Raw genomic sequence first — 20,216 nt, 5'->3', positions numbered from 1 at the left:
TCAAAATCCCAGATTGGGTTTGGACTTTCTGAACTTGGATTCAGCCTCCAAGTGCAGGAAACAAACCCACATTTGAGGATGTTCAACCGCAGTTTCAGTTTGCAGGACGGTCTTTTCCGTCCTATGGCAGCTATATACTTTATTCATCCCATTGCCATATAATAAAATATGACAATAAACTCTCAAAGTAATGTTAAACAACAAAATATTAAAAGAATAACAACAAAAAAAAAAATTTGAAAAATACAATTAAAAAAAGTGAATAAATAAAACTGTATCTCCGACGAGTACAGCTGCGCGTTTCTTTGCAGCCTATCGTAATGGTGTTAAAAGATCGGTATTATTGGTATTGCCACGTGTCTGAGTTAATCTGTATGGGGGATTTCGGGGTAAAATGTCAGATCAAACGTGACACTTTGACCTCCGACTTCCATCCAAATGCCACACTACACGGTGTGTGTCTGAGCAAACATGACCTGGAGGGAGAAAGGAACCCGTATGCTCCGGTCGCAAAAGAGGAAGTGTGTGTGTGTGTGTGTGTGTGTGTGTGTGTGTGTGTGTGTGTGTGTGTGTGTGTGTGTGTGTGTGTGTGTGTGTGTGTGTGTGTGTGCGTGCGTGCGTGCGTGCGTGCGTGCGTGCGTGTGTGTGTGTGTGTCTAGTACTTCTCACTCGCTTGTGAATAATTCTGAACTAGGTTTTATCCTGGTAAAAGTGCTGAATTTCAATTTTACGATCACATTTCATTACATTCAATTTCACGTTTTTGTTATCAAAGGGTGACCTTCATGGTTACGAATAACTTAACAATTTGGAACGATTTGTATAGTTCTGTCCCTGTCGACTTGTCGATCAATCACTCCTTGCACTTTTACTGCTTTTCCATCAGTTTGTCTGAATCACTTGTATGCATCTTAAAACTACTGACGCAGAGCTCTTACTGCGCATGCGTCCAGTCCGTGCTTGGCCCAGCCTTCCCCCTAGAGGAGGACAGGTTTCTGCAGGTCCAAGGTTGAAGATCTGGGCCTACACATCTACAAGCATGAGATATATAGAACACAAAACAGGAGAAGCATTCTTTGGACCCCATAAATAATCATCAATGTGAATAAATAACCAATTTCAATAATCACCTTGTATGTATCACAACTTGAATGGTTAATTTTAAAGAACAACTTTGTTGTTCTTTAATTTTTTTTAAATCCTAGTTTAATTGAATTGAATTGAATTGAATTGAATTTTATTTTATTTTATTTTATTTTATATTATTTTATTCAGGCGTGGAGGCTGATTGGTCCGTACACTCTGACGCCACTTCCGCTCCGCACTTCCGCTCCGCACTTCCGCATTGTGTCAAGTGTCAACATGGCACCTGTGGATGTCATTGTAGATAAGTTTGCGTCTCTTTGGAGGATATCGGCCGTGCGACAAAACTTCCCATGTCTCTTTTTGGCTATTTCACTCGTCGGATCCGTTCTGAAAGAGCTAGAACTCATTCCGAGGACTTATTTCAGCGATAGCAAAAATTTTCTGAACGTGTAAGTGAGGCGTCTTAGCTAATATGCTAAGCTAGCAGCAAGCTTACTAAGCTAACGCTAACTTAGGTCGTTCCCTAAGTGCTTCTTAAGTTGTGATTTAGGTGATCTCCTGTTGTGAATGAGCGTGTTTTACTGCCTATGCGTTTTGTAACGTTAATCGGTTAAAAATGTGACTGGTGAAACAGAAAACCTACTAGAGCTGCAACATGGGCTACATACAACGTCTGATTGTGATTGTTTGAGCTGATCGCGATCGTTTCGTAAAATCGAGATTCCACAGTCATATTTTCCATCCAAATTCAAGGAAAATTTCAATACAATGTTAGGTTGATTTGGATCTGCTTTATGCATAAGTGATGTAGCATAAATGAACAAAAGTCGATCAAATTCTTAATCGTCTAAACTAAAAGGGCATGATCGTGGCAGCCCTACCATCTATCTTATCATTATTGAGCTACTCAAGTTGCCAAGGGTGTCCAAGGGTCATGCATGGCTGTGTATGCTAATGAACTTGAACAGGCAAACCTAAGTGCAGCTTTCGTCCCCTCAGGTACTTTGTGAAGATATCCTGGGGATGGACATTGTTGCTGCTGACTCCGTTCCTCCTCCTCTCCAACTCATCCATGAACAGGAACGTCTCCTTTCTATGCCGGCGGCTGCTCTCGCTGGTTGTGGCAACAGCTTTTTGGTACGTCTGCACCGAGACCTTTTTCTACATAGAAGACGTCACCGGTGCGTGCTTTGACTCGGATGCCCTGGACGTCATCAATCAGGAGTTCACGTACAAAGCCAGCTGCAGGAATGCCGGTTTCCACTGGCGCGGCTACGACATCTCGGGACACTCCTTCATTCTGACCTACTCTGCTCTCTTCATCGTCGAGGAAACCTCCCCGATGAACTCCCTGAAGACAGCCACCATGTCCATGCTGCCCAGAGTCGTCCTCGGCGTCCTGTACGTCTCCCTGAACACATTGGTGATCATCTGGATATGGATGTTTGCATGTACCTCAATTTACTTCCATGACCCGTCCCACAAGTTGCTGGGGACATTATGTGCGGTCCTGGGGTGGTATGTCACTTACCGAGTGTGGTATCTGAAGCCGTTATCACCTGGACTCCCTCCTCAGCGCCAACCCAAAGAACAAAAACAACGAGCCTGAGTTATCAACTGAGTGTAGTCGCACTCGTAAAATGGCTCCACTAGCGAAACCCATTACCAACAGAGCAAGACAAATAGTGTGCACTTGTCTCGATTGTGATACTATTGTTACAAAAATATTTAGCAATCTGTGCTGCCATAAGTTGACATGCGTCAAATAACTCATCAATATACATAAGGGATGCAATACAGCAGATTCAATGCAGTACACTGATCAGCCACAACATTAAAACCACTACTAGTATTGTGTAGCTTCCCCCCATGCTGCCAAAACAGCTCTGACCGCTGGTGTCCTGTTGTATCTGGCACCAAGATGTTAGCAGCAGATCCTTTTAAGTCCTGTAAGTTGCGTGGCGGGGCCCCCATGGATTAGGCTTGTTGTTCTAGCACATCCCACAGGTCCTCGATCGGATCGAACTCTTAACCCCAGCCATCCACATGATGTAGAAGAAAACGGGGGTTCATCAGACCAGGCCACCTTCTTACATCGCTCCATGGTACAGTTCTGATGCTCCCATGCCCGTTGTAGGCTCTTTCAGCGGTGGACAGGGGTCAGCATGGGTACTCTGACCGGTCTGTGGCTACGCAAGCTGTGTATGGGGTTGCGTAGCTCTTCTTCTGTGGCTCTTCTCTGCTCCCCGCATGCATCAATGAGCTCATGGGCGCTCATGACCCTGTCGCTGGTTCACCGGTTGTCCTTACTTGGACCACTTTTGGTAGGTACACACCACTGCATACCGGGAACATCCCACAAGACCTCCCGTTTTGGGGATGCTCTGACACAGTCGTCTAGCCGTCACAATTTGGCTCTTGTTAAAGTGGCTCAGATCCTTACACTTGCCCATTTTTCCTGCTTCCAACACATCAACTTCAAGGACTGACTGTTCACTTGCTGCCTCATATATCCCACCTCTTGACAAGTGTGATTTGAACGAGATGATCATTGTTATTCACTTCACCTGTCAGTGGTTTTAATGTTGTAGCTGATCGGTGTATAATACAGTATTACAAATGGTGTCATACAACCTAGTAGATGGGTGGTGCAAGAGTAGAAAAAAAACAAAACAGACAACTTTAGTGTCAAAATTATTGGTCATTTTGAGCCTCAATACCGCATTGGGGGGAAAAAAAGGAGTTGGTTCCTTTTATATAAATATTGTATTGATATTTAAGACCAACCTGAAAGCCATAACAGAGGCACACTCAAGTCAGATGGGTGCTTTCCCTCAGTGGGTCCAAGTTGACAAAGCTATTTAAAGTGTTTCTTGGCTTGTAGGAAGGCTGTTTTCATGTGTACTAGTGAGGTGGGTTTGCTGTCTCCATGGGATGGTTGGCAGCTGCTGTTCCTAAAATGTCTCCTGGTAATCTGAGATGAAGGCCAACCATAGCACCAACCTCAAACTTCCCTCTCTCACCTCCAGCCTCTATTGCGTATAATGCCGTAGCATCATTTGGTCTCATAGCTTCTCGTCCTAAAAGTTAGTTCCAATTTAGCCGATTCTGATTTTGAATCCTCTTGAACCTATAAGAATCAATTACTTTTACTGAAAAGTATGAATCCATGGTATAAGTGGTCAATAGGACATAATGATTCACTTGTAATCAGTGTTTTTCATTATTAAAGACATCTTAGTATGTTTAGAATAAATATTTTGGCCTAGAGGATAGTCTCTGGTACTGTATTTTAGGCCAGTATTGGTCCGTCCCTATTTGAATTTAAATGTAAATGTGTGGGTAAAACAACTGAAAGGGGAAACTTGAGAATATGCACCCATCTGATTAGTGCCACAGAGTAAAGGTAATAACCTGCAGTCTATCAGCGGACTTATTTTTTTACCTCCATATCAGTACGTTCAATGCAAAGCTCCCTATCTCTGTCAAATCAGACAAGTATTATACCTACGTGTAATACAAACTTTAAGTCCTACGTCAGCGTTTTGAGGTCTTTCTGGTTTTCCTTTTGGAATGCGTGTTCATTTTCTTGTCAATTCATACATCTCATTGGATGTTTGAACATTACCTTAACGACAGATTTCTACCACATCGCCAACACTATTTTTAATGTATGTCCAGAATCCTGGGTGTCCATCATTGAATGATAGACTAGATCTTATGTTGCCTGCTCTTATTATGATAAAGAATATATTTATTTTGTCTTGCACTAATACTCTAGGACAGGCCTGGCCAACCCGCGGCTCGCGAGCCTCATGCGGCTCTTTGGCTGGTTTCATGCGGCTCTTAAGGGGCTTTCACATGACAAGCGTCAAAAACTCAGAAAAAAAAAAAGCGCAGCCATTCATTCCCTATTATGATTATAAAATCGCTATGATGTATCACTCGTTTTCCACCGCGGATCACTTCCTCATTTACTCAAAGCGGACAGCAGCAGGAGTCATGTCCCATTAACGCCTGTTTTATTAGTCCTAATGCCGCGTTTACACCAAAAGCGCCGGGGCGGCGCGCCTCCATACAAAGTCAACGTATAGACGCGTTCCAGGCGACTGGAACGCGTCTATACGTTGACTTTGTATGGAGTCTAACGCGGCATTAGGACTAATAAAACACCAAATAAGATTCGAAAAGCTTTGGAAGTTTATTTTCAACACTACTGACATGGTTAGTAGTCAACATATAAGATGGATCGGCCAGCGAATTGCGTTGCGTATCAGACATCTCCGATGGAGAACTGTGAAGGCTGGAGGGTGTGTGTGTGTGTGTGTGTGTGTGTGTGTGTGTGTGTGTGTGTGTGTGTGTGTGTGTGTGTGTGTGTGTGTGTGTGTGTGTGTGTGTGTGTGTCACGACTCGCGAGCTGCAGGAGGAGGACCGACTGAAAGCTGCTTTAAGGGAAGGGACCATTGAGTTCTGGAAAAGTGTGCCAATGGAAAAATGCCCCAATGTCAAACGGGCTGCGCTTAAGATACTGTCAATGTTTGGGTCAACATACGTCTGCGAGTCTGTGTTTTCTACCCAAAAACATGTGAAACCAAAGCATCGATCTGTTCTGACTGACACCCATGTGAAAGAATTGCTTCGAGTGGCAACAACGGAATTCAAGCCACATTTGAAGAGGATTATTCAAGACAAGGAATGCCAGAAGTCCCACTAAGCAACATGCATAGTAAGAGAAAAACGCTATTGTTAATTATTATATTTTTGTTTGTGGACTTGGTTGAACTGAGAGGCATACCGCGGAAACGCAGTACTTTCATTTAGGAGTCCTGGCTTAATGGTAGCGGCTTTGAACTCGAGATCCGATAGCGGGTTCGATCCTCGTAACCACACATTTTCAAAAATGTGGCCAGGGCTCCGGAACACCTAGTCCCAGGTATATGTGGATGGCCAAAGCATCGGATCGTGTATGGTAGGCAAGAGCCAAAGCTGATTCTTAAAGGTTAGGGTTTAAGGGACACTATTGAATAAATTGACCCAACATGAAAAAAATACATCCTTATCATTAAACTCGAAGTCCAATTCCCCCCTCTATGAATAAATAAACAACAGTACTTTTTGAACTGAGAGTTTGTGTGTGCGAGACAGTGCACACAATGTTATATTTTTGTTTGTGGACTTGGTTGAACTGAGAGTTTGTGTGTGTGAGACAGTGCACACAATGTTAATTGTTGAAAGTAACTGGCCTGTGGTCTTAGTACTCCATCCATCCATCCATCTTCAACCGATTATCCTTAGTCGGGTCGCGGGGACTAGGAGTCAATTTCTGTCATTATCATGTTGGTGTGTGACATTTACAATAAATCTGGCTGAGCAGAGGTCTGTGTGTGTGTGTGTGTGTGTGAGGAAGGGATGGGGTGATGTTCATGTGTGCCCATGTGTATGACGTGGCTCTTTGCAGTAACACAGTAGAAAAAGTGGCTCTTAGTCTCTGACTGGTTGGCCACCCCTGCTCTAGGAGTAGGCTAGTACTGAATATTTTTGTTTTGGACATGCATGTTTGGACATCTTTTTGGTGCAAGAGTCCTTTTATTAGAGCGGTTCTGATGGTGTTTGCTGTTTTCTTGATTTGTATGACTCAGAAAATAGTTCCTGAGAAACAATGTTATTTATATGCGGAACGCTACTAAAGCTCGTTAAAAGATGCATTGTGATTTGTACATTGATTTAAATATCCATTAGACCAAGCAAAAGGAAAACTCAAAGTTCTACATATTCCATTTTCATCATTTAATTTTGTCTTTGATGGCAACTGAATAAATTAAGGCTCATGAACAAACATCATAAAAAGCACCGTAAATAAATGCATATTTATAAATATAAAAGATAAAAAGAAAAACCTAAAAAAATACTATTGTGAAATAGAACGGCTACAAGTAACATCTAGGATATCTCAACTGGAATTCTTTGTGTGATCCATGAATTTGAGATCCAATTCTCAGCCACGATGACAACAGGTCGGGGGAGCGGTGGAGTCGATTTTACCCAGGGTGCATTGCCACAATCAGAAGACAAACTAGCGTCCACGATGATGGGTGGGTCACAAAGTGAGAATTCTAAATTTCTGCCCTTGTCTGCTGAGAGTTTGGCAGTGAGCCGCACGTCGTGTCACATGTGAGGGATTGTTTTAGGTCCAAATCATAACGGGACAGACTGTACACTATGACTTTTTTCCTCATTTGTGTAATTTATAACACTACTGCTCTTATGTTTGAAATAAAAGTCACTCCTTTAACATCTCATACTCTCTAAGCATCTATAAGCATATGACAATGACAGATTTCCCAAAAGTAAACATTTATTCCAATTACTGTACTCTTAAATCTCCTGCTTAAACCTGATAAAATGCACCTTTTGCAATTTCAACTGGAGTTGTGATCTAGATGATTTGTATTCTTGAGGAAATAATAATAATAATAATAATGGGGAATAAATTATCACAACATTTCACAGCTAATAAATCTCACTAAGGAGAGCCGTTTATCATCTTTGGTATTCTTTGCCCCACCACCAGCCACAGCAATTATAACATCTTACCAATAGCTGCAGTGAATGTTGTTTCCATGACAACAGAAGAAAACGGAGCACCCCCTCTCGGGCATCGAAGTCCATATAAACATTTCACCTTATTTGTTGCTTCGAGGTCTCGTCTCAGTGGAACGTCTCCTCTTTAATTACACAATGTCAACCTTGTCCAAATCCCCCTGTGACGAATCGTGGCCATATGTGTTTACGCTGTGAACTGGAGGTGTTGTGTTGGTCCTTAAAGATCAATTTGGGGCGAATGTGCCCATACAACTTTTAGTTTCCGTCTGAATGGCTGTACAACCGCAAGCAAAACACAAAGGAAATTAGGACCCAAAACATCATTTGACAATATGAATTAAAACCTATGATGATTGATGGTATTTATGCAAAGAGTTGAACGGCAGAGAGTAAAACAAGGAAACAGCACATTACATCGGTGAACAAAACAGTGAGCCAATCAGCCGTCAACACCAGTATTTCACCCATTTAAAACTGCTTTTAAAAATTAAACAAAATATAACGTAACAAAAAGCATAATATTCAAAATCCGTAGTCTTCAGTTACAAAACAATCTTGCATCTGTCTGGAGGTAGGGACAGATGGCCACCGTGGTTCAATGAATTACCTTTGACCCCCTCTGACCATCTACAGTCCAGCATACAGCGCCGGCGCTTTGAAGGTCACATTTATACAACTTAAACATCGACAAAACTGTGGTTCTGTCTTGAAAACTCATTATATAGATAAAATTCTGCCTCTAGGTTGTCGCAATAAAAAAAACAAAAAAAAAAACAACCTCCGATCACGAAATGATGACACGATGACAAAGAACCCTCGTAGTGAAGCACAACCTGGAATATGCTACGTCACACAGTGGCCCCCTGATGTAGAATTTACAATATTCCCGTCACTTCCCGACCAGATACAGAACTTGTAGGAATCCTATTCTAACAACGTGTCCATGGAGCTCCACGGTGCTCTAAAAAAAGGGCCTGTGCATGTGAGAGTGGGAGTGTGTGTGTGTGTGTGTGTGTGTGTGTTTTTTTGTGTTAAGGTGTGGTGTGCAGTCACTGCAGGGTGGATGCCTTTTTACACTCCTTCCTCCGTCTTATCTGGCAGTTTCTCGCAGTGCGGTGCCTATTAGAGGCTAGTCGAGTTTGAGTTTGGGTTTCAAGTGCCTTGGTACTAGGTAAGGGACTTTGCAAATCCAAGCCCAGTGTCGGGGTGAGGAGCCGGAAACGAAAAAACTAGTTGTGATTTGATGGCGTACTGGCATCCCGAGGTCAAGCCCGATTTGGTGACATAACCTCAATAAAATCAATTTTCGGGTCTCCTATTCAGTGTAACTCAGCGGTATTCAAACTGTGAGCGCGCACGCATCATTAGTGGGCGGAGGATGGATTGCAAGGGGGGCCTTTAATATGTATTTTAAACAATAATTTGATATGACAATTTCAATTTCATGAAATATGTTTATTGAATGTTTCTACATATTATAGGATAATAGTTTATAAATCAAAAAATATATATAATACAATTTGCTCATATTTAAATTAATTTTAACTTTATGTTTCTAATTGTTGTTTGATTATTATTATTAATAATAATAATAATAATAATAATAATAGTTATTATTATTAATATTATTATTATTATTATTATTATTATTATTATTATTTCATTAGTTGTGCACCTTTCTGCCCCCATAAAAGCCACAAATGGATGTGACTGCTGGACCAGGTTTACTATAAACTACATTAGTTTGCATATGGCGGAAAAAGTTTGAATACCGCTAGTGTAAAGGCTATCGAGCTCAAAGTTTGGGATGAAAACCGGGCCGGGTGCATGCCTCCACCAAAACGCAAGTCGCCGGGAAACAAATATGGAGACCGATGATGACGCTGGATAACCTGAAAATGTGCTGTCGATAATTCCTTGTCGTGGAATGTTCTTAATATTCTCGGTTTACCCGGATAAGTAATAGTGTTCTCTATATAGATTCATATGTTTTCCTGCAGTCATAAAACCTTGCAGAAAAAGTTGAAACATCACACAAATTACACGGACACGGAACACGACGAGGGGGTGGGGGGGAGGGGGCGTTCACTACATGTATTTCTTTTTTAAAAACCAGTAGGCAAAGTAGCCCATGCCGCCCAGGGAGCCCATGAGGAAAGAGGCCCCAAAGAAGGACGGCGGCTTCTTTTTTACCATCCGGAAGGCGTTGGGTAGAACGGCCGACAGCAGGGTCGTGTGGATGTCGCCCAGAACCTTGCGGAAGGCGTAGCGTTTTTGCACGCGCACGAAAAAGGACTGCAGGTTGGGCCGGCTGCCGTCCTCCCAGTATTTCTTGGAAAGTCCCAAGAACTTGAGCCGGTGCAACAAGGCTCCGAGGCAGATATCGGCTAGTGTAAATTCAGGTCCGCAAAGCCACAACTCGCACAGCTTTTGCCCTGGCGGAGGGGGGAGACGGACAAGAGAGGAAAAAAGGCCGTGAGCCGCGGAGCCCAAACACACCAAGAAGTGGGGAACGGGTAACGTGCTGCCAATGTGTGTGTGAGTACCTTGATACTCCAGTTTCCTCTTCTCCAGTTCAGCCTCCACTTGATCTAGAACCATGGCTAACTCTCCCAGGATTTTTGTCAGGTAGTTCACATTGTCGTGGTCCAAGATTTTCGCCTGTCGGCAGAAAAAGTCGCGTTTGGAGAGAGGGAACATGCGGTCACATGAAGTCAGAGTTGATGCTCAGTCAAGATCCATGATATATTAATGATATATAACGCAATTTCACCCACGGGTCATCATACAAAGACCTCCATTACCCTCTGTGCAGCGGCATATTTACCAAAGACAGTATTTGTCATTCACTAGCTGAATTTTATTGTGTGGTGTCTTAAAACTGTATCTATATAATATCCCTTATTGCTGTGCTGTACTGTTGTATACTGTACTGTATATCTCCACACACACTTCCTCACCTTATTCACATGCCACTTTAATGCACATATCTGTAAATACATAATAGCATATCCCATATACATAAGTATATTCCCTTTATTTCTATTTTGTACCCCCACTCTGCATTACCCTTGGGTTCTTTATTTTATTTCATTCCATATTCCTAAAATGCAATGCAGTAATAAGTGAGTCGAATACTCACTTATTACTGCATTGCATTTTAGGAATCAGTTAGTTAGTCAAGAAGAAATAAGGTAGCTATTGTGTTCAGTCTAGAACATACTGTGCATATTTACCATTGACATTTCACTGCGTATATGCATGAAAGTATGTATATGTATGTGAGAATAAACCGCTTGAAAACCGAATAAATCTTGAATGAATCTTATACCTATAGAAGGGCATTTAACTGAGCCTTCCACGATTTAACTATTTTTTTTGGGGGGGGGGGGGATTGTCGTCTCCTCTCACCATGAGCTTCTTCTGCTTGGACAGGTACGGTTCCGTCAGCGCTGGCTCCTCGTGGTCCAGCTTCATGAGCTCGGACGCGGCGTTGGCCAAATGCCCTTCAGACGTCACACACACACACGACAAGAAAACACACTAAAATGTAGACGGTCCAAAGACTCCAAGGACAACTTACTATTAACCCACTGGAGGACCTTGTGGTGAAGCACGAAAAGCACTGATGAAATATGCAGCAATGATGAATAGTATTATGGGCTTCCACTGTGCAGCTCTATGATTTGTTAAGAAATAAACCTCAGTTACGGTTGTACATTATGTTTCACCGCCACCTTAATCAAAGCAGCTTACAACGCCGGTGGTTTTGGAAGGGACCGCACATCATCACAGCCATCGCAGTCGCAAAGCCTTCGACAGCAACAATAACAAAGTAAGGTCCTCTTTGTTTTTTAAATTGTACGTATCAGACGGTATCCATTGTTTTCCTTTGTCTGGTGCATTTCTACAGCGAGTCGTTTTCCTTCTGAATGACGTGTGTTTTCGGCCTCTTCTCTCCGCATTTAAAAATGCGGAGAGAAGAGGCAAAATCCTTCCCCTCCCTCGATCGGGTTAGATCATTTGTACTGAACCGTTCTCTCTTTCCGTTCTTTAAAAATAAAAAACACATGAAATCGTTTGGAAACCCCCCCCCCAGTCCTCCAGATATGGATCCACAATTAACCACGTCGTTTCAATAAAAGCAACCTACTCAAAGCAACCCACACATTGACTCACTAAAGCTGTTATTTGGAATTCACCCACCTCTCGGTCCTCGGGTCAGAAAATGACTTTTTTTGTTGTTGTTGTACATACTCGATAAAAATTAAATTTTTCGAGTTCGGCATCCAAACTTAAATTCTTCCCTGTGCGGGGGCCCGGACGGACCGCTGTCTGAGGAGAGGCAAACACGGAAGCGTCATGCTTGGCCTCCCTCGTTACGCATGCCGCTCCAGTACCGTATGGCTGGATGCAGAGCGTCCTTTAAACGTGATTTAACGCACGCCCTGCAGACCCGCTGAGGAGTTCCTTCGATCATTATATTCTGCTGCAGATTTTGGCTGAACAAAACCTCCTGATCCATTTGACCGATGGTCCAGTTCAAGAAAGGAAGTGAAATAACCGTTAGGTATATATTCCACAGACAGACGGACGTAGAGTTGGTGTACTGGCATCCTGAGGTGACTTACTCCGTATTTCTGCGGTGGCGTACTTTGGGATCATGGAGTCGGTAGTGAGCTCTGGATGCAGGATGCAGCCATGTGTGTAGGCGTCCATGGGCAGGCCGTCGAGGAGCTTCCGGTACTGTTGGACGCGCTCGTGGAGAGGTGAGTCTGCCTCAGGGATCAGCCGGGCCACTGTTTCTAAAGTTAAATAATAATAACAATAACAGATTTAAAGACGCCCGGTATGTATAACATTACCTCAAGAGGAAGGAGGGGTAGTGCTCCTGCAGACGGAGAACAAGAGACTTATTAATTTAAGTGTTAGAGAAAAATAAATAGTCATTGGGGATTCCTGCGGGGTGCATTCTGAAAACTAAACAACGATAAATAGATCAAATAATAAAACAAATTATTACGTTTACCTATCTATGTTTATCTTATTCTTATGTTTATTATTGGATTTAAGCATATGCAGTTAACAATTTTCCAAAAAACAGGCATGCAATATGTCTGCTCTCTCTCTAAAATGTAGATAGATGGATGAAGGGATAGATAGATAGATAGATAGATAGATAGATAGACAGACAGACAGACAGACAGACAGACAGACAGACAGACAGGCAGATAGATAGATAGATAGATAGATAGATAGATAGATAGATAGATAGATACTAGATAGAGAGATAAATACTAGATAGATAGATAGACAGATAGACAGACAGACAGACAGACAGATAGACAGATAGATAGATAGATAGATACTAGATAGAGAGATAGACAGTCAGATAGATAGACAGACAGACAGATAGATAGATAGACAGACAGATAGATGATAGATAGATAGATAGATAGATAGATAGATAGATAGATAGATAGATAGATCGATAGATACAGTAGATAGATAGATACAGTAGATAGATATAACAGTTCATAGTGTGGCAATATACACTAAACAGTGATAAACAACAGGTATAACCTAAAAATAACAGGGGAAAAAAATTAATAATAACAGAAGAACTACAAAAAAAAAGGTCATGTCCAAAAATAAAATGTACATTCATATATACAATAACTTAAACAGTGAACCAGACAGATGAACTCGAGAGAGAAACGGTGACGCACAATGAACCTGACATTACCTCCGATCCCTAAATGTGAGAATAAAGTGATTCTCACATTTAGTGATTCTTGAAGTAGTCTTTGAGTATAATACTCAAAGACTATTTCAAGCAGCGCTGTGCGCCGCCATACCGGGTCTTTCTTCCTATTTCTTCCTCCATAACCTCGGCCTGGGTTCCTAGGCAACCTTCACTCTGGCCTTGTGCTGCTCACCACCATAAACAACACCGCGCTCCATCACAGCCGCCACAAAGGCACGGCGCGCAGTAACTTGATGAAAGCAACACCTCCCGCAGCCTCCCTGCAACAACACGCCGGCCGCACAACAAAAAAGCCCTGACATTCCACGAAGGGAAACTGCTCGAGACAGACCCCTCCAACCATTAACCGGATAATCCGTACCGCCAGTTAAAAGGGGACTGAGCGAACTCATAATGACTCCATCCAAGGTGGGACGGGATGAAAGAGGGGGGCGACGTGGGGGGCGTCGACAGAGGACGGAAAAGGAGGGCCTGCCGCCGCAATGTGGTCTGGAGAATCAACGCCATGGACAGGTGAGACGACTCCAAAAAATAAAAATGTAATTTAAAAAAGGAGCTTTTTTCATCTGCGAAGCCGGAGGCGGGCGGTTGCCTGACGAGTTCAGGGACGAAAAGAAGGACGGTCAGCCGGCTGCTTCGGGCTCCCTCCATCGCAGATCGAGGGTGGAGCCGCACGTGGCGCCGCTCCAAGAGGCTGAGTAATGGGTCTCGGGGGCCAAAAGGGGCCGAACAACTCGGCGTCCTCCCGGCCGGTTTGCAGGCATCGCACACCCATTTCGCAGAACAAGGTGCCGCACCGGCCGCGGCCGCACTCAGTTCCGGCCCAATGCAAATATAATGGTATGATGCGTCCCCTTGCACTGGAGGGCCCCGTTATCCACTACCAGGCTTGTGTACCACATGCCGGGATTCATGAGGGAGTTAAACGTGGAGAAAGAGCACGTCTGAAAATCATATTTCCGAGGTGGAGATCGCCACGTCCGGCTTAAAGCCACGGCGGGTTGGAAATCCGTCATTTATGTGATTTGATTTTTTAAGCCACCGCGTGGCGGATTCTCAAGTAATGAACCATCAAGTCAATGTGTAATCCGGGAACTCGGGTGAGGCGTTTGGGAAGAGTAGAACGTGTGTTCGGACGCGCCGTAACGTGCATCGGAATCCCACAATAATTTCACTGTGACTGAGAAATTAAAACATGAAAATGAAGGGAATTGTCCGTCTAGAGTTACTGCCTCTCCACAGATCTCCTCTGCTTCACAGAGCAGCGTTCAGCCGCGGCGTGCCGTGCCGCCGGATGAGCGGACGCAAAACTGAACCGGGAAGAAGGAGAAGTTCTTCGTCCACTGCTCATTTTCAGCATTGCGACCTCCGGCCATTTCCGGTTTCGGGCTCCGGGGACGTTATGTAAAGGCCAGAGCCGGAGTCCCAGCTAATGCTCCGATGATTCCATAGCTCACAACCACCCCAACAAATAAAATACAACACAGAGAATTATGAATCAACATTCAGTTGCATGCATTGTTTGTTTGTTTATACTTGACCTTCAATGTACTGTAACCAGTATTTGGGTACAGTAATAAATTACTTTTTAACAGTAACGCAGTAATATGTTTCGTCCGATTACGATCGTCGTCCGATCATTTTGAGTTTATTGCGTGAACAGAGAAATCGCGGGGTTCATCCGCTGTCCGTCAATCACAAACGCACGCCGTGATCTGATCACCCTCACGTGACAGGACGGCTGCGCCTACGGCCCCTCCCCGACGATATGTCGCAAATCAGCGGCAGAACTGCTTTACGGCAATATATGGCGTTATCTGCACGTGGGAGCGAGCGTCAAACAAACACGGACGGAGGAAGGTGTCGTTTCGGGAAAACTACTCATTGGAGGGATCACGGATTATTACAACATTTGCCCCTCGGCTGCCTACCTATCCTCAAAATTTAGATGAAGGAAGAAACCAAGAACGAGAGGGAACATTTAATTGAAACAAAGAGAAAAGTGGTAAAAAACAACAACAACAACAACAACAACACAGCACTAACACTGTACCTCCGCCAAAGTTTGACTCTAGGTATTCGATGATCTGGTTGTAGTCGCTGACGATGGTGTCCCCGTGGATGAAGACGGGGACCTCCTCCCCCAGGTTGAGCCTCATGAACCAGGGCTCCTTGTGCTCCTGCAGCGGCAGGCTTACGTCCCGCTCCTCGCAGATCAGACCCTTCTCGTTGATGACGAGGCGGACCTGGAACCAGGGGAAAAACCGACAGCAGAACTATAATAAACAGTGTCACAGCTCGCTTTATTTCATTACTTATTGTGCATGACAACATTTTCAAGGTTCATTTTGTCGGGTCACACCTATTATAATTTTGTTTATATTTGATTGTATTTTTTTTTTGTTTTCTGTTATTTTTAGGCTATATATTTTCATGTTTATCAGTAGGTTTAACGTATATTGTCATATTTGATTGTGTATGGTCAACTGTTTTATTGTATATTTCCAGATTTCCATTTATTGCCTTTTTCCTTCTTTCATTTTTTATTCCATTCCTTTATTATTATTGTCTATCTACGGCACTATCTACTGTATCATGACATTTTACTGCATATATGTATGTATGACTGTATGTACTTTATATGTATGTGACAAATAAACCTCTTGAATCTTGAATCTTAATAGGGACAAAACCAGCTGGGAAAACATATATATCATACATTTATATCATAAATAGTAAAATAAAATAACTCGAAAACATATATTGGTTGTATTATATTCAGAAAACCCAATCGGGTTCGCAATAAAAAGTGCCAGGCAAAACTTGATTACTTGGGTGGGTTTGACAAAACACAGGAGATATTTTATAGCTTGCTGTAGTTCATTGTAAAGAAGAAGAAGAAGAAAAAGAAGAAGCTGTAGTCCAGGGGTAAAACCCTGCCAGGTCGCCTTAATGGCAGCAGAAAGACAAGCCAAGGTCTGGGGAGTGAGATTAATGCATGGATATGACGCTGGAGGTGCAAAGTACCGGGACCGCTGAGCAGAAATAGCATGCATGGGAAACGCGGTTTCTTGGAAGAAAGTACAGATAAAAGAAAATGATCACAATAATTAAATACAAAAATATATAAATACGGTGGCAACAAAGAATGACCTTGCCTTACGAGGACAAGAATCAAACCTACTTCATCAGATGCCTGCTTTAAAAATGTCACATTCAGGGTGCTGCACACTCAGTTGTGCCCTTGACAACACAACGAGAGAAGCACCAGGCGTCTGTTGCGTAACAACTTTAGTCACTGCTTACTAATAAAGCACGGCTCGGGTTTTCGAAAAGCTCTGTGATCTAACGTACGAAAGTTGGGAAACGTTGCCCGTCCGCGACAACATCCCTCAGCCTCCGTCAGAGCCTAGACGGATAGGAAGCCGTGGAGGGCGTAGGCGAATCTCTGGCCTGGGGCCCCTCAAAACGCAGCGTATTGATCCGCCAGGTGGGCCGACAATAACTGTGACTCTGGCGTCACGCTGCATCTGCCTCCGTCTTCGTCGCGTCTCCATAGCGTACGAGCGCCGCTCCCGTCTCGGTGCGGACGGACACACACACGGACACGGGCGCCGCTCTTCGGGGAGCACTCTTTGAAAGTTGCCAATAATAATATTTAAAAAATAATGTTTGTTCAGGTGAGAAATTAATTGACAGCTTCCTTCGGTTTTCCGGAGACTTGCTGATGCACACACATTTATTATTCCCCTCGGCATTTGGGGAGCACGATCCGTAGGAGGAGTGATGGCTATCCCTATCACTGGATCAGTGTTTCTTAGCCACTGCATTGTTTGCCATATCTGATTTGTGTACTCACATTATTATCCTCCAGTTTGGAATGGAACCATCTCTCAGTACCCCAGCACGCGACATCCAAGTCTTACAGGATTTGAGAGCACTATACGGCTATTTGCTCTGACTTCTGTCGTACCGAGGTGACAATCAAGGCAGTGCACCGCCAGGTTTGAACATCTCCTGCCGGGTGACAACAGCCAACAATCTGCAGTTCAGATAGGAGGCACCGAGCCACTGAGCCACTGCGCCCTGCGTAATGGCAGACAAGGGTCAACCCGGGATCTTCACCACGCGGCGGGGCTGGAGATGGAGCAACAGCGATCCACCGACGGTAAAATGTACAGTAGTATAATGCCAGCTATGCAGTGACATTTCCCCGGTCTGGTTATACACTGAGTTCCATGGGAATTTCTGTTGTGCAACAGCAATCTGCTGGTGGAATTAGTTCACTTACAATTACAAAGACAATTGGTTGATTTGAAACAAATTATGATTATTAAAAATGATTATGATAGTTGAAAAATTATTATTAAAAAAAGAAAACAGTGCCCAAGCCGACTCGAACTGACCGCCTGTATGGAACGTGGTTATGACAGCGTGGAAAACGTGTTTACATAACACACAGAGAGGAATGGAGATCAACAGAGGATGCAGGACGATTTCCCTTTCAGGTGTCTAAACTGCTTTTCTTTTGCACACTTTCCACATTCATCCTGTCAGGTGTCCTCTGAAGTGAAGCCCTGTTGGTTATCTACACACAAACACACAAAAACACAAACACAAAGGCTGTATATTCCAGATCACGGGGACTTGATTCAGGATTCAGATAACGGTTTGTCTTCTGGCAATGCCTATTTAAAGGGAGAGCTGCACTTTCCCCCAAGGTGCATAAAGTACATGTGTACTAGGAAAATGGACGATATGAGATGGTTCAACTAAAGAAAGGGCTTTTTTTTTTTTGCCTTTGCCTAGTGATGCTTCACTTCAATCAATTATTTAGGCTGTCATATGTCACGGCACGTACAGTAAGGTGTAACCAGGCTGCCAGGAGGTGGGGAAAAAGGTCCATCACCACCTCAATAAAATGGAAACTGATCATCCCACATGCATGGCGAATGATGCACAAACATGAAACAGCCGGTGTCACGCTGATGATCACTAAAACCCAGTGTTATTTCGGGGGAAACGTGCAGCCCATATGCTGCTGCTGCTGCAGCGGAGTGGGGGAGACCTGCCCCGGCGCAGCATCACATTCATATTCCGGAGGCCTGTGCACACAACATGCACAGTAAAAAAAAAAAAAAATGGAAATAACGAGATAAAATTAAACACGGCAACATGCACGAAACGCACGGGGATGTGCTGCACGACGTGCAGGAGACGCATGCGGCCGTGCGTTTGCCCGTTTATCATGCTGCGTTCGCACCTTCTGGGAGCTGAACGACTGCGTCCAGTGGTACAGCACCAGCCGGTCTTTGGAGAAGGGCTTGGGCTCCGCGGCGGGTTCCTCGGTCTCTTCCCCGTCCGTGGCCTTCCCGTCTTCATCCATGGCCGAGATGGGCCACCAGCTACAGTTGGTGGGGGTAACATTGTTGGAAGACGCCATGACAGTGCGTTTTGAGCCTTGTGAAGGGACCAGGGAGGGAGAGAGGGAGAGAGATGGAGGGAGGGAGGGAGGGAGGGAGGGGAGAGAGATGGAGGGAGGGAGGGAGGGAGGGGAGAGAGATGGAGGGAGGGAGGGAGGCGAGAGAGATGGAGGGAGGGAGGGAGAGAGTTGGAGGATGGGAGGGAGGGAGGTGTGTGTGGGGGGGGGGGGGGGGGGGGGCTGGCTGAGGATTTCGCCACCTCGGAACGAAGAGAGAGAAAAAAGAAAACCCATCGTCTCTTTTGCGACGGTCCCCTGCTGTTCTGTTCGCTCTCGCGTAGCCAAAGTCGGATGGGCGTTTAGGGGACGTCGTTAAATTGACAACATTGTTCGGGGGGTTTACACGCGTTTGTCTGTTTCTCCTTCGTTCGGGGACCGTGGACATCGAAATATATGAGGTGCTTTATTTGGCTTTAAGAAGAATTTTGAAGCCTGATTATCAACATAATATGTCTAACTTCACCGCGGCTGGGTTCAACGCGGACAGCTCCGGTGCTGAACTCGGTTGCAGCGTAAAATTTGCATAAAAAACAACCCACAGCAATCCACAATTATAATACTGATAATGATAATAATAATAATAATAATAATAATCATCATCATCATCGTCATCATTATTGTTGTTGTTATTTATTGTTATTAATAACTAATAATAATTATTATTATATAAGTGTCAAGATACTTTATTTGTCTCATACATGCGTGGTGCGGTTAAAAGGATAGAGGGTCAACTCCAATGACTGTGAAAAATAAACTAGGCTAGGGTAATAAAAATCATATAATCTAAAACAGAACAAATATATACATACAATGAGAAAATACATATGAGCAAATAATCTATGTGTATGCATTTACAGTGGGAAGCATACTAACTGTGTACAGTGCCAACACAGTATAATAATGTTCAGAATATTTTTTATTATTACTTAAAGCAAACTAATATTCGTTTTCAATGTTTGCAGTATTGTAATTCTTGTAATTCATCAGCAGAGGGCGTGACATGAGTGAACTGCAAAGTATGGTGTGAATATATTTTATTTTTAGTTCAGCGGGTTGTAAACAAAATATCCTAAATTGTCAATCAGAATAATGAACGGAAAAAGTATGACTGTCAAGCAAAACGGAACTTTAAATGTTAATATGTAACTGTCACAAAGTCAATGTGTTTATTTATGACGTAACCAGGGCATGATATTTGATTTTGGCAATTAAAAAAAAAAAACCCGAATAATAATAACTTCATAAAAGAGGTGAAGATATCCAACCAACTAACAGCTA

General features: G+C 43.5%; 2 protein-coding genes across 5 annotated transcripts; one reads left to right on the top strand and one right to left on the bottom strand.

Annotated features, from left to right (window-relative positions):
* The first annotated feature begins 1,353 nt into the window (after nt 1-1,353).
* Nucleotides 1,354-4,621, top strand: fitm2 (fat storage inducing transmembrane protein 2). Its single transcript, XM_080015668.1, has 2 exons — nt 1,354-1,535; nt 2,086-4,621. Exons 1-2 carry the CDS (start codon nt 1,363-1,365, stop codon nt 2,693-2,695), a joined length of 783 nt encoding a protein of 260 aa, XP_079871794.1. The 5' UTR covers nt 1,354-1,362; the 3' UTR covers nt 2,696-4,621.
* Nucleotides 4,622-9,777: 5,156 nt separating this feature from the next.
* Nucleotides 9,778-18,899, bottom strand: gdap1l1 (ganglioside induced differentiation associated protein 1-like 1; the record flags this gene model as incomplete). Of its 4 annotated transcripts, none has more annotated exons than XM_080015860.1 (6): nt 9,778-10,124; nt 10,236-10,350; nt 11,101-11,195; nt 12,321-12,494; nt 15,426-15,702; nt 18,720-18,899. In XM_080015860.1, 6 exons carry the CDS (start codon nt 18,897-18,899, stop codon nt 9,778-9,780), a joined length of 1,188 nt encoding a protein of 395 aa, XP_079871986.1. The 4 variants fall into 4 exon arrangements, with proteins under 4 accessions (XP_079871986.1, XP_079871987.1, XP_079871989.1 ...); XM_080015861.1 differs by having other exon boundaries at nt 15,510-15,702; XM_080015863.1 differs by lacking the exon at nt 12,321-12,494 and having other exon boundaries at nt 15,510-15,702.
* Between the last annotated feature and the right edge of the window lie 1,317 nt (nt 18,900-20,216).

This window comes from Zeus faber (genome assembly GCF_960531495.2).
Source record: "Zeus faber genome assembly, chromosome: 15".
NCBI classification, from domain to species: domain Eukaryota; kingdom Metazoa; phylum Chordata; class Actinopteri; order Zeiformes; family Zeidae; genus Zeus; species Zeus faber.
This window is presented reverse-complemented; position numbering and strand designations above follow the sequence as displayed.

Bases quoted from the DNA above. Each gene is read 5' to 3' on its own strand.
- fitm2 (XM_080015668.1), top strand. From the start codon at position 1,363: ATGGCACCTGTGGATGTCATTGTAGATAAGTTTGCGTCTCTTTGGAGG. The intron at 1,536-2,085 runs GTAAGTGAGGCG...TCGTCCCCTCAG, and splicing joins AGCAAAAATTTTCTGAACGT to GTACTTTGTGAAGATATCCT.